Source organism: Perca fluviatilis, chromosome 16 (genome assembly GCF_010015445.1).
Source record: "Perca fluviatilis chromosome 16, GENO_Pfluv_1.0, whole genome shotgun sequence".
NCBI lineage: Eukaryota > Metazoa > Chordata > Actinopteri > Perciformes > Percidae > Perca > Perca fluviatilis.
In genome coordinates this window covers 31,619,071-31,633,733 of record NC_053127.1, presented here as the reverse complement: position 1 = coordinate 31,633,733, position 14,663 = coordinate 31,619,071, and the positions used below count along the sequence as shown (strand labels likewise).

Genomic DNA, 14,663 nt, shown 5'->3' with positions numbered 1-14,663 from the left:
GCAATGATTTAAGTGAAAGTAGTGCGGTTTATGTTAGTGTTTTCATAGTTTTTATGAGTGACTGGCTTGTGACATGTCGGTAGTGTTCCTATGTACTTGGACCGTTCAAAATGTGTAACCTATGGTTTACCCCTCCTCTCCTGGAAGACACAATAATGATTGACAGGGTGTAAAGTGGTCGATTGTATGTGTGTGTAGCGTGTGACCCTATGCTTCATCCAGGGGAAATAAAACATGGTCTAAATCAAAGATCTTCAACAGGGGGTCCGGGACCCCTAGGGGGTCCTCAGAGTTACTGCAAGGGGCCGCAAAATTATTGTCTGGTAATTTTTCATAACGTTTTTTTAATTTATTTTTTATTCAAGTGTCTGAACATATACATTAGCAAAGATAAATCAGCCTATTTGTGAAAAACCAACAACATTGATGATAGGCTTACTGGTAATAGCCACTAATACAGTTTAAGGATTCACTGTGCCACATGCATGTTTAAAATTAAAAAGTGATGTATGCATATATGAATTTGACATTTGACATTTTAATTTGTTCCATCTTTAGATTAAAATGTGACTTTAAGAATTCCAGTTGAAACACACACAATGGACAATAGAAAATCGAGTCGTTGCTTTCAGGTGTCCAGTAATCCGTTTTCCCACATATCGTGAATGCAGCAATAGCCCGGCACAGGGGACAGGACAACATGGCTGCTGCTGCGGGCCGATACTTCGGAGAAGGCGGCAGAGCAACGAAAAGACAGAAAACCGAGGAGGGAGGAATGACAACGGTGAGGCTTTCCATATGGCATTGATAGTTAGTGTTTTATTATGCTAACATGTGCTAGGTTTTGTTTTTCTAAGTGATGAAATTAGCTTGACAAAGTAGTGCTTATATAGCAGCTAGCTAGCTAGCTAGCTAAAATGAAGTGGCGTTCACGTTAACGCTAGCTCGGTCAGGTTTAGCTAGAACAACGTTAAAGCGGTCACGGAGTTTGTCTAATTATTAACGTTAGCTATTCGACAGCACATACATAACATTTTCTGTACTGAGAAAAACGTGTTAGCTAACTAGCTATAAGTTGTGCAAATATAAACAAACATGAATTGGTCTTTTTCAGGCCAACGGTAAACGTCCATGGCAACGTTCCTTTAGTTAACGTTAGTAACGCTAACGTTAATGTTAATCTCCAACGCAAAAACTGTTATTTTATCAGACTCACTGACTTTGGCTACTCAACCTTAACCGGTCAGCTGCTCCATTCCCTTTCCACCAGCGGTGGAGGTATGTAATGAGCCTAAAAATACAATGTTGTGTGTTCCGTTTTCAGGAGGGCTACGATGACCCTCATAAACCGCTACCCTCCCCGGTGGTGCACATCAGGGGCTTGGTGGACGGCATCATGGAGGCTGACCTGGTGGAGGCCCTGCAGGAGTTTGGGGCCGTCAGGTAATAACGGAGAACCAAAGACAAGACCTTGTTTGTCTGAAGCGTGATTTATGATTCTGCGTTAAAAAATGTACTTGCTCACTGCATTCTTTGGTGGTGTGATTCTCATTTGGAGCAGTACATTGTCTACAAAATCAGTATTTTTCGCTTGTGGATGCAATTCTCGGCAGGCATGCAAAACTCGGCACAACACCTGTTTCATGGAACCTGATGTGTGAACGTTCATAATAACCTCATAAAGCCACTCACAGAAAACACAGTCCTCACCCACTGTCAACTTATCCAGCTGCTATGGCAGTTTTAACTAAACAATGAGCTAAAAGCTGCGGAGAGCTGCAGATTTGAATGTTAATTGTGGCTAACGCTTTCATATTACTGGGAATCCCATCAGCGTAATTGCAAGTTTTTATTTTTAAACAGTTATGTGACTCATGCTTTTATTAATGAAACATGGTTCAGTAATGCAGACTACGGATGCTATAATTTTCTGCTAAAATATTTATTTACAGTTTTGTGGTTATGATGCCCAAGAAGCGCCAGGCCCTGGTCGAGTATGAGGACATGATTGGCTCCTGCAATGCTGTTACATATGCAGCAGAGAACCAAGTTTACATTGCAGGCCACCCAGCTTTCATCAATTACTCCACTAGCCAAAAGATCTCCCGGCCCGGAGACTCGGACGACACCCGGAGTGTCAACAATGTGCTGCTGCTCACGATCATAAACCCCATCTATCCTATCACCACGGTAACTTGATTATAAAAACTAACCCTGAGTGCAGGGACAGTGTCACATTATGATTTATGTAGTAGTGTGTTGAACTGGATACATTACTATATGATTACAAATTCAGACAGAATCATTCATTAGCTCCACTGTACATTAAACCCTGTTTAAAGTGTGCTTACTATAAGAGTACCATATGAACGTATCTGTGTGCCTCTGCAGGATGTGCTCTACACCGTTTGTAACAACTGTGGTCCTGTACAGAGGATCGTCATCTTCAGAAAAAATGGTGTTCAGGCCATGGTGGAATATCCTTTTCAATAATTGGCAATGTTCTTTTACATTTGGACACACTATAATTGTACAATGTGTTTAAATATACTTGGGCCCTCAGAAATCAGACCTCACCTTAACTCATTGCTGCCACATTTGATTCGGTCCAAAGTGCTCAAAGGGCCAAAGCCTCTCTGAATGGGGCAGACATCTATTCTGGCTGCTGCACTCTAAAGATTGAGTATGCCAAGGTAAGTGTATAGCCATGTCTAATCAACCGTTGTGCCTGTTGATTGAGCTAAACATGTTAGTGAGAGAAAACTAGTTTTGATTTTTGTAATGCAATCCTATTCACAGCCAGCACGCCTTAATGTCTTCAAGAACGACCAGGACACGTGGGACTATACAAACCCGAACCTCAGTGGCCAAGGTAACATGCAGTCCCTCACCCTTACTTCCACCTTTTTTCTTCCTCTTTTTCTCTCATTCCAATGTATGGGATGGTTAGGGTTCTCTGCCTCCGGGGGTATTGCCTTTGCTCACAGATGAATGGTTTCCTCCCCCATTCACCATGCTACTCAACTCAGTGTTCAGAGGCAGTATCCCTGTGATGCCTTCACGAACTCCATGCATTTTTCTCGCCACACAGCAGGCTCAAAGTAAGGGCATGAGGAGCAACCTCAAGGGCAGCCGACTTCAATTACAGGCTTGTGCATGTGAAATGCCTAACGCACCCGTCACAGTAGCCTATGTAGGCGCACCATTCTTCACATAGGTTCACATTCCCCATAGAGCATGTCACAGCTACACAACCTCACATCCCTGCCTACTCTACACCACAGAGACTATCACACCTGTAAGCATTCCTTCAAACATAGTGGAGATTTTATCATAGGTTATTTTAGACACAGCCAGCTGAGTTGAATTGTGAGACCACTCGGCACACCTCTGGTTAAAGGTCCCATGAAACTACTCCTGAGATCTTAAACATTTCCCAGATTTTAAAGGTCCCATGACATGGTGCTCTTTAGATGCTTTTATATAGACCTTAGTGGTCCCCTAATACTGTATATAAAGTCTCTTTCCCGAAATTCAGCTTTGGTGCAGAACTACAGCCACTAGAGCCAGTCCTACAATGAGCTTTCCTTAGTATGTGCCATTTCTGTGTCTGAAGCTATTGAGGAGGAGAGAGGGGGGGGCAAGGTGGAGGGTGGTGGTGTGGCCTTGAACAACTGCCACTTTTCTCGTTTGAAAGCCATGATGTCTCTCTCTCATGGGTGGGCCAAATTCTCTGGGCGGGCAAAGCAGAGAAAGGGGAGGTAACCTTGCTCCTTATGACCTCATAACAAGCAGATTCCAAAACTGCTCATCTGAGCTTTCATTTTCTCAAAGGCAGAGCAGGATACCCAGGGCTCGGTTTACACCTATCACCATTTCTAGCCACTGGGGGACCATAGGCAGGCTGGGGGAACGCATATTAATGTTAAAAAACCTCATAAAGTGAAATTTTCATGCCATGGGACCTTTTTTAATGTACTGAAAAAGTGTTTTGGGATGTGGGTAGGATTTAATAATGGGAGGGATTTAAGGGTAGGTAGAGTATAAACGGAATGATCACTGTCAGCGACACCATGTTGTTGAGGACTAACACCCAACTGTGTTGCTGCAGTAGTACAAGTACATGAGTTATTTAAAAAATGACACTTGGCAAAAGGGTGTTTTTTTTTTTTTTTCTTTCAATAATTATGGGTTAAATCTTTTGGTATGCTGCGCATGTAACCATTGATAGTAGAACAACAGATCCAGGACACAAGAACATTCTGTATTTCATGGGACCTTTTTAATGTAAAATGTGTATAAGAAACACACATGATAGTGCCATCTACATTGTTAATGTTAGTGTCATCAAATTTGTATTGTTTTAAGACTCACTGATGAAAGACCAGATCATTTGGACATAGGTTTTTAAAGGTAGATATTGCATCATTTGTAATTGGTGATATATTCAACGATATGTTTAAAAATCCTCCATGAAAGAAACCTAACCAGCCATCTGGCATGTTGTGATGACAGCGATTCTCTTCAGCCACTTCAATGATCACAATGCAGGGTAAAATACAGGATACAACTAGGGCTGTCCCAAACGATTATTTTTTAAACGATTAATCTAGCGATTATTTTTTCGATTAGTCGACTAATCTAACGATTAATTTTTCAATTGGCAATTATTTCCCCATTGCTCAATTATTAACAATTTACACAAAACAGATTTCAATAAGGGTAAAGTCTCTATTTAAACACTGCACTGTTCAAGTAAAATGAATTCGTAGTGCAACCTGAAGCCAGATGTAGGCTATCAATCCAACCACAAAATAAAGTCACTTTTTTAACAGTAGTAGGTAAAATAATGAATAAGCTCTTGTTTAACATCCAAGCTCTTCTGCCTTTAATCTTACAGTAAAAAAAGTGAAATTTTAGCAACATATGAAATCAGATGTATGAAATAAATCCAACATAAGGCAATTAGCAGAGTGTTTAATATAACAGTCTGTAATCGATTGGGTCACTCATGATGATGGTAAACCAAATCAACGGACTAACGTACCGTTGGGCTACTACTGGGAATACGTTCCGTGTCACTATGTTGATAATCGCACATGCTTGGGAGTAAAGCTTAGATCGGGCAAAAAAAATCAAGCCCGAGCCTGTACACGTTGTGTCCGAGCCAGGCCCGGCCCGACACATTAACTGGAATTGTGAGCCCAATACGTGGGCCGTTTAAAACTGATGTTATAAAGGACTCGTGAGATATCTGAAACAATCTGGCCTGGTTGAGCAATTATCGAAGACAGTGCTACAGATGGGGGAGACACGATTTAGCACCGTTTACCTCAGACTCCAGTCAGTGCAGGACATCTACCCAGAGCTACGGGAGAAGCTGGAGAGGCATAGCTTTCTCCCCACCCAATTAGGCTATAAAGTAATGATTAAAAAACACAAATGCTTGATCAAGGGCCCAGCCCCGGGATAGTGGCAGGAAATATCGTCCCGACCTGGCCCGTGGGTCAAGTTGGGGCTCGGGCAGAGACTCTATACTCTACTTGGGAGGGAAAGGGAGCAGAGCAAAAAGGTGAGCAGAACTTACGGTGTTTTGCTGCTGTTATCCTGCCTCCGTGATGCATTTTACAAAGTCTACAGACTACCACATTGTTGTTGGCATTAAGAGTGAAATACTCCCACACTTAAGAAAACCGTGTGCGAGCCTTTTTCTCAACGTGTTGTTGAACTCGCGAGGAATCCATACTTGCGCTGTTGCTTGAGGCAGATATGTTCTTTTTTTAGATTTCTACGCGACACGCGTCGACACAAATTATTTGTGTCGACACATTTATGTAATCGATTACGTCGACGAATCGTCCCAGCCTTAGATACAAGTTACAGCATGGGTCTTCAATGTTTTTTAAGCCAAGGGACCCTAAACTTAAAGAGATGGATCAGGGACCCCCTACTACATATATTGTATAAATTGAGTTGCATATTAAACTGGGCCTACAATAATGTACAGGGCAGCCTAAAGCCTTTTATACATAACATTTTTTTTACATAGAATACTAAGCTATTAAAATAGCCTAATTGTTGGCATGCTTTTATAAATCATGTTTTAATGTTAAAACATACATGTGACACAGTGAATGATTCACTGTGTCTGTGGATGGCCTTAGTGACTACCTTACATACAGGCCAATATGCCTATTATCAGTGGGGATTTATATTTGCTAATAATATGTTAGATTCATGTTAAGACTTTTTAATTTTTGAAATAACTTAACAAAAATGAACAATAATTTGCACGCCCCCCTGCATTGACTGTGAGGACCCCCTAGGGGCCCCGGACCCCCTGTTGAAGGTCCCTGAGTTACAGGATAAATGCAAGTTGCATTGCTGTTAGTTAATCAGAGGGTATGGGATAGAGAAGATGATACTGCAATTCATATTTGCCTTTTAGATTCGGTGTGGTCAGCGATAGGATTTTGCTGTGATTTCAAACCTGATTACAGACTAATATTTAAGTGTATTTGTATTGAGGACTTTTTTTTTTTTTTTTTTGCCATGGGATCTTTTTTTTATCACTGTAAAATGATGTAGTTTTTTCTTTTCTTGTATACAACCAGGACCACAACATGTACATTTCAAGTTTTATACAGGTGTTTGAAAACGTTCTTGATATATTCTATAGTTTGTGCTGCCTTATGAACCAGAGGTACTCCTTGTGTCCTCACTGTGCAAACTCATACAGGCTTACCTCAACTTCTAAGCAGACACAGCGGCTTCTACAGCTACAGTATACCAGCACCTACAGCCACAACTAATGTATATCTGCTCAGTGGCATACATCGGACACAGTGGGGCAACAAATAACGGAACACAACCTCAACTCAGTACTTCCTTATTCCAAGTCCATCATCACCCCTATCTCCACCACCTGACATGGGAGTCCATTTTATTTTTGGTGGTGGACAGTAGCCACCATTTCAGTTTGAGGGACAGAAATACTCCCAAGGCCACGCAAACAGACACTTTGCATATCCACCACAGACTGATGTTGATAGATTGATAAGCATCTACCACCACCTCTTTACCAGTACAGCACATCTCATCTGCAGAGCCCTGAGGAGTCACCACTTTTGACACAACACATTGATGATGAGGGTGGGAGTCAGGTGCGTGGTCGTTGCGGCCACGCCTCCTAGCCTTGGGATGTGCCTGCCATAACACAACCACAGGGAGCAACAGAGGAGTTTTCAGACATACTCAGCCCGACCAGGGAACAGATGATACCACACACTGGGGCAGTAAACAAAAAAAGAGGCCATTCTTTTTTTCTCAGACGCTAATACCGCTCGACTCTACCTTCCTGTGCTGAACACAACATGACAACACAACGAGCTGAATTTCCACGGCAACACACAGCTGAACCACCATGACAGCACATCGTCACGCAGATATTCCAGATGACTTATTGTCAAGCACTAGATGCCTTTTCACTTTGCAAGTGGCTGACAGCTATTAAACCAAATAAGCAAGCATCATGTGAGCGTCCATTTTTACATGAGAAGAAATATCCACGGGGGGGCCTATGAAGACACAAGCATCAAACACCTATCAAGCATACAAGCACAGAGGCAAACAGATTAAAACTCCTTTCCTAAAGCTATCTCCATTTATGGACTCTGGTGTTCTGCTTTTCCCCCCTGTACCTTCTTCCCCATTTCCCTCCTTCTCTCTTTGCTGTTCTTGTGTTGTTTCTGCGTTGTTTCATTTTCCCTTTTTTTTGCACTGGCCCATAGTGATGCCTTTAACGCCTCCCGTGTGATGCAGGTTTGGCTCAGTGTGTCTGTGGACAGACAGCCCATTCTCAAACGGTGCAAATGTCCTGCTTTGTGGTCAGAGCACGGTAAGCTGGAAATGAGCCTCTAATAGCAACTTTCAAAACAAACCGGCAGCAAGTCAAAACCAAGCATGGATGTGTGGATGTACTTTTCTCTCTGGTGGTGGGGATGCAAGGAAGGGAAGAAGGAAGGAAGAAAAGACTGAAGAGGGAGAATGAGTTGAGGCTGGAGTCAAGAGGTTGGCGGGTAGCGTCCTTGCTGAAGACTGCCCCCTACCTGCCCACTGTGTCCCATGGTCCATGTGTGGTGCTGTAAGTACTTGACAGAAATGAATTAATAATCTGACTTGATGGTTAAAAGTTGAATGTTATTGTCAAAATAAAACAACATGACTGTTGTTCATTTTTGTTAAGCCATCATGTTAATACTGCAACATGATGTTAATGGCCTGAAGTAACGCCAGCAAACGACAGATTTCAGTATGTCATGGACAAACTGACTCTGAATTCTTGCTAACTTTCTATTTCAATTTTGTATTCTTATTCTGAGAATTTGCTACATTTACAGCTGTCTCATACTACTTTATGTTGGGTTACCAAGCACCTTAGTAACCAAGGGAATGAGCGGGGTCAGTCAGTAGTTGACAATTCGTAACTTTTATTATGGGGGTGTTGGATTTGGATGTTACGGTCTTGTAGCACTAGTAGCTAAATGATTAGTTATAAAGGTATTATTTTAATTTTTTATTTTACAGATGTGGATTTGGGTATTAGTCCTAGTTGTTTTTATTTGATTTTAGCACTATTCTGAGGTTGCTGTCATACCCGGTGGTGACACATTATGAGAGGTTGTGTCTGGTCAAGTAAGAGTGTAATGAAACTAAGATATATTAGTTTTTTTGGTTTTTATTTCTGTTCACTTGGTGTTGAACAAATCAGAACTTGTTATATTCAGATTGTATGTATCATGCAAAATGGGTCATGGAAGTGGTGCTTGTAATTAAAGTCCCCATATTTGGTGACTACTCCCCTAACCCTACTCTCCTCCAGTATTGCCTATTGGCATGTAGCTTTAGTGTACAAATTCAATTAGCAATCTTCAATTTAGGAAACATTATAAGCAGCCACTGATTTACTGTAAGTAACTGACCATCTGTTTAATATTCATTGCATCTATGCTGTTAAATACACGTTCTCCCAGTGTTCGTATTACAGTGTACCTGTCCTGCAGTATCCATATTTTAGTTACAGATGTGAAACAGAGTTGACCAAAACAGGTGGGAAATATGTTTGATGACAGGCCACTGTAGCCTTAACCTGCTGGACTATTACAGAATGGTAGTGTGGCTCTCCTTGAAACTACTTTACTTAATGGGGCTGGACTTGATATACAGCACATTAATATGATATGTGAGAGCTGTGTGGAGGCAGTCCCAGCCCTGAAGTATTCTGAGTACTTTTTTGTTGTTGATTTTAAGCCTAGTCTACAAATCGGTTGTCATTTTTTTCCCTTCCACAACGTAGTCTAGTCAAAATGCTTGATGTCAATTAATTTCTGATGTTCTACATCTGTCCTGTCCCGGTTTGTTATAACTGTAGAGTTCTCATAGTTTATAAAACATGCTTAGACTGCAGGTGCTGCCCATAGCACTGATGCATGTTTTACTCTCTGATATCTTCTACCTGAATGTTTCTATTCCATATAATTGCGTAGGATAAAACAGGATGTTTATACAGTGTTGGCAAATTTATACTTTGTTTTATTTGGATTTGACGTGTATATATGTGTACCTGCACAGATGCTGATGGTGAAGGCAATTGGAACAATTCACAAGGTGTGTGTGTGCGTGTGTTTGAACTAGGATGGCTGATATAGGGGGTCTTTAAAAAAAAATATATATATATATATTCATAAGCTCTTTTTCAAAATCACTCCTTAAAAAAAATCTCCATTATGTCACGTATTAAAATGTAACACTTAAGATGTCAGACCCCTCTGTTGCATGTCATTCACAACCTTGTCCCCTTAGTACATTGTAGGTATAATACCTGTTTGATACATTTTGGCAAAAAAGCTTTTTGATAGGCAACTTTTCTTTTCCCATTTTAGATCCCAATGCCAATCCCAACAAACGCCAGAGGCAGCCTGCTCTTCTTGGAGACCACCCACCTGATTATGGTAAATATCCCATAAAGAAATTGGTCTGAAATTTAGAAGAATGGAACGCACTCTGTGTCTGTACCTCAAATGTTGATTATTTTTTTTCTCCACTTAAGGTGGCCCTCAGGGAGGTTATCATGGCTACAATGAGGACAGCTATGGTCCCCCTCCTCCCCACCGCATCGGGCCAGGTATGGGTGGGCGTGGGCGTGGTAGCCAGCGCTATGGCCCAAGTTATGGACCACCCCCCCCTGAGTATGGTCCTCACGCCGACTCCCCGGTTCTTATGGTTTATGGCCTTGAGCCCTCTAAGGTCAACGCCGACAAGGTCTTCAACATCTTCTGCCTCTACGGAAATGTAGAGAGGGTGAGTGAAAGGATGCTAACCAAACGCCCTTGGAGCATTAACCATTAGACCCCAAAAGTTGATGGCTGCGTCAGTCAAATTTAGTGAATTTGTTTGATAGTGACTACTGAAGTTGAAATCCTAACAAATTACACCACTCATTGATGTTAAGTTAGTTTAACAGCCTCAAAGGTTTCCTGTAGAGCTACAACAATTAGAGGATTGTTTGATTGATAGAAAAGTAATTGGCAACTAATCGTTTGTCATTTTCCAAGGAAAACTGTGAAATATTAGTAAATAACTTCCCTACTGGCCCGAATATAAGACTTTTTCCTGGAAATACGCCTGAAAAAGTGGGGTTGTGTCACATTTAGGTTCTAGACTTTTAAATGTCAATATACATTCACAACAGCAGAGGGTGCCCAACAGCGGGCCTCCTGGCTGCGAGGATGACGTTCCATGGGAGGAGCTGCTGGTACCAGAACATGGGATTGACGATAGCGAGAGTGAACTGCGGCTCCGACTGCATATTTTGAACGGGAGAGTAGTAACCGAGGCTAACCAGAACGCACCAGGCATTCTGTTTTTTTTACGTCCGAACCCAACCGGACACAGTCGATGTAAAGTGAAGCACTGAGTTTTTGTTACGCTGTCTAGATTGGGCCTCGGGACAAATACACCTATATCTGTCCATGCGTCTGTCTGGGGACGCTGCTGAAGCTGTGCAAGGGCTGGCAGAAACCTACATTTACAAAACTACATTTTCACTAAAAAGACCTTGAACATAGTTGTTCTTTCACTGTGAGATCAATAGCCTAATTGGTATTAGATATAGGCCTACCAATACTACAGTTTATTTACATTTTTAAAGGGTAAATACTATAAGTTGTTCATTTACAAATGTGATTATATTTTATTTAAATGTGACTATTTCATGAAAACATGATTTTATTTAAAAGATGTTAAAAACAACAGCCTACCTTGGTTTATTCAACATGAATGTGTTTTTATTGTCATTACTTATAAATACAATTATTTCCTTTTATAAAAACAAGATTTGGTCTTGAAAAAGAGGGCGTCTTATATTTGGGCCAATGCGGTAGTAAATTGAACATCTCAAGATGGTAGACTGTTAGAAAAAACAATTTGAAGACCTCTGAGATATTGTGAATGACATTTTTTCACATTTCATAGGCTAAATGATTAATCAGTTAAGAAACTACTTAACTACTAACCTTATTTGCAGCACTAGTTTCGTGCTTTTTTTTTTTTTTTTTTTTTTCTTCACAGTGCGAGTCAGCTGGATATTTTTCTTCCTTTTCAGATTAAGTTCATGAAGAGTAAGCCTGGAGCAGCAATGGTGGAGATGGGAGACTGTTATTCTGTGGACAGGGCCATCACTCACCTCAACAACAACTTCCTTTTTGGCCAGAAACTCAACGTTTGGTAAGAGCGGCTGTCCAAACTATTACAAAACATTACAATAGGCTACTGCAAAAGGTGCAGAGCTAGACATACAGATGTACGACCTCTCTTTCCTTGGCAGTGTGTCCAAGCAGCAGGCTATTGTGCCAGGACAGTGCTACCAGTTAGAGGACAACACCAGCAGCTTCAAAGATTTCCACGGATCCCGCAACAACCGCTTCACCTCCCCAGAGCAGGCGGCAAAGAACCGAATCCAGCACCCCAGCAACGTCCTACACTTCTTTAACGCACAGCCCGACATCTCTGTAGAGATCTTCAACCAGGTACGAAAAGCTAACAGGGGCTGTGAAGTGTACATTTTCCACAACCTAGAATATCCACTAAAACCGGTCTTTCCGTCCAGGTCTGCGAAGAACTGGAAATTAAGAGCCCCACAAGTGTGAAACTTTTCACCGGAAAGAGTGAGTAATATGGATCACAGCCTGACCAATAGTATAACTTGGTTTTTGTTGCTTTGTTGAAGTGGGCTATTAATGAAGATTCTGGCTTCTATATTTAAAAAAATAAATGAAGTAATGACACAAAAAGCCCTTAAAGCAAAACATTGCTACACACTAAACCTCAGCTCTTCTTCTAAATGCAGTTTAAAAATGAATTGTTCATGTGTATAAAACTTTAATTTCGGAGACGGAGACAAATGTTTTATACATTTTGGCAGCATACATATTATTTACTGTGTTACTATGCGAAGACCAAATCAGCATTAGAGAAAGGGTTGTGATTCTCTATTTAGTTAAATTCACTCAAGTTCAAATTGCATTACATCCTCTCCAGCTGGTTTTGAATATTGCGATGTTGGCTGTGCTGCAGCTGTAAGGCCGGCCACATACTGGCTGTGTGGCGTGAGCGTGGCGTTTCTGTTGCGTGTCAGCTGTGTGGCGGATGCGTGGCGTTTTCTGTCTTTGCACACCAGAAACGTGTCTGACGCGGCGCTGCTGCTGCTAGCCTTGTCTGGTCACATGGATGTTTCCCATTGATAGAATGAAATACCATGTTAAACATTAAATATATTCTGATCTGATTACAGCAAAGACAACGCCGGCAGTATTGACGGCAAAATAGGCTCCAGAATATTTCGTTCTGTATTGACAGGTGCAATATTTGAAAAATCGATAATTATTTATTATTTTAAATTACATTTATATCTGCATGTATGTCAACTACAGACTTTCCAACATCAAAATGTCATTTATTAAATGTATTTGTGTCAAAATGACATATAAACAACTTTTCCTATTCTATTTTGCCTCGAAATGCTTCCAACACGCTTGTGTGTCGCGTGAAAAATAGGCGTCGGTCCTATTTCTAGCATGCACGTGTTTTCGGCTCGAGCCGCGCCTGAGACGTGCGTGTCACGCAGGCAGTGTGTAAGCTTTAACATGTTACCATGGGAGACACGCCACACAGCTGACACACGCCACGCAGCCAGCGTGAAGCCGGCCTTAGGCGGCTTCTTCCGGTATATTGGTGATCTTAAAACCTATACAGATCTTTAGTTTAAAGCATTAACACACAGTTAAGTATTTTCTATTATGGTAATGTAATCATGTCATCTTGTGTGGCACAAAAGGTGAGCGAAGTTCATCTGGCCTTCTGGAGTGGGAGTCCATCAATGATGCCATGGAAGCCCTAGCACTGATTAACCATTTCCAGATGAAAAACCCTAGTAAGTTTTCATCTCGCTACATCAACATACCAACATGGTTTTTCAAACGCTGGCCATGTAGATTTACAATATACTGTGCATTTGAAAGCCTTTATATTGTCTTTACCGTTTTGTCTTTAAAATGTATGTTTTTTTTCCTCATACAGGTGGGCCTTACCCTTACACACTGAAGCTGTGTTTCTCCACCACACACAATGCCAACTAAATCCTCTGCCCTCAAACCATTTGTAATTTTTTGTGTCTTTGCATAGAGTATAATGCAGTTCTGTTGTCACATCCTACTAAAACATTTAATCAGTATTGACAAAAACCAGAACTGATGTGCTTTAGAACATGTTAAACTGTGTTTTTGTATGATTTACTTTTGTTTTTCAATCAGCTGTTTATTTTCTGTTTACAACACTATTTGATTTGAATAACCCCCCCCCCCCCACTACCCTGAAATAACTATTCAATGCGGATCTGTTTTTGGTTTTTAAATCAAGTGAACAGTAACCATAATGTGAATGCATATAAAACTAGTGTTCACATCTTCAAAGATTGTTTGTATGGCATCTTTCATAATTTTTTCACTCTTGACAGGGAAACATCCATGTCCATTTATGGGGAAGTAAAAATACATTGATTGGCAAGGTCTTACAAAGAGAAGCAGCTGTAGTTTTCTGGAGGATAAAGTCCCTCTGACTAGCCTGACAAGCCAGACCCACATCCAGATGTTGGGTCTGGGAACTCCCCATTGGCAGGGCTCAATCCGAGGGGCGGGATAAACGGTTGTCTTTCAAATTCCCCTCTGCACGCAATAGGATAGCTCTACAACCAACCAGAGCAACGAAGACGATATCCGGTCGGCAAAACTCTGAACACATCTTCCTTTTTTAATAATGTTCTTTTCTCAAAAGCAGAACTCCAAGTCTTCCAGAGTCGCGGCCAAAGACCGCTGTTCGCCAGCAGCAGCAGCCATCTTCTTTGTTTTCAAGTAGCAGGGAATTCACACGGAACTGCCGTAACTCTGCCGTCATTATGTTAAGCCCGCCCACCGACTCTATACACGATGTGATTGGCCCGGCTGGAGTTTGGCTTTTCCAGCTTGCAAGCCAACGGAGAGTTGCTAGACCCCCTGGCTGCAAATTACATTTGCTGCCGATAGGGTGTGTCTAGATTTCTAGGCTACCCT

The 14,663-nt window shown here is 41.4% G+C and overlaps 1 protein-coding gene across 2 annotated transcripts; it reads left to right on the top strand.

Moving 5' to 3' along the window:
* The first annotated feature begins 653 nt into the window (after positions 1 to 653).
* hnrnpl (heterogeneous nuclear ribonucleoprotein L) lies at positions 654 to 14,027 on the top strand. Of its 2 annotated transcripts, XM_039776962.1 has the most exons (14): positions 654 to 784; positions 1,325 to 1,443; positions 1,953 to 2,190; positions 2,392 to 2,477; positions 2,597 to 2,693; positions 2,800 to 2,872; positions 9,631 to 9,666; positions 9,942 to 10,010; positions 10,109 to 10,359; positions 11,663 to 11,784; positions 11,885 to 12,086; positions 12,167 to 12,224; positions 13,394 to 13,489; positions 13,636 to 14,027. In XM_039776962.1, exons 1-14 carry the CDS (start codon positions 701 to 703, stop codon positions 13,692 to 13,694), a joined length of 1,590 nt encoding a protein of 529 aa, XP_039632896.1. In that variant the 5' UTR covers positions 654 to 700; the 3' UTR covers positions 13,695 to 14,027. The 2 variants fall into 2 exon arrangements, with proteins under 2 accessions (XP_039632896.1, XP_039632897.1); XM_039776963.1 differs by lacking the exon at positions 9,631 to 9,666.
* The last annotated feature ends 636 nt before the right edge of the window (positions 14,028 to 14,663 follow it).

Bases quoted from the DNA above. Each gene is read 5' to 3' on its own strand.
- hnrnpl (XM_039776962.1), top strand. From the start codon at position 701: ATGGCTGCTGCTGCGGGCCGATACTTCGGAGAAGGCGGCAGAGCAACG. The intron at 11,785-11,884 runs GTAAGAGCGGCT...TTTCCTTGGCAG, and splicing joins GGCCAGAAACTCAACGTTTG to TGTGTCCAAGCAGCAGGCTA. The intron at 13,490-13,635 runs GTAAGTTTTCAT...TTCCTCATACAG, and splicing joins TTTCCAGATGAAAAACCCTA to GTGGGCCTTACCCTTACACA.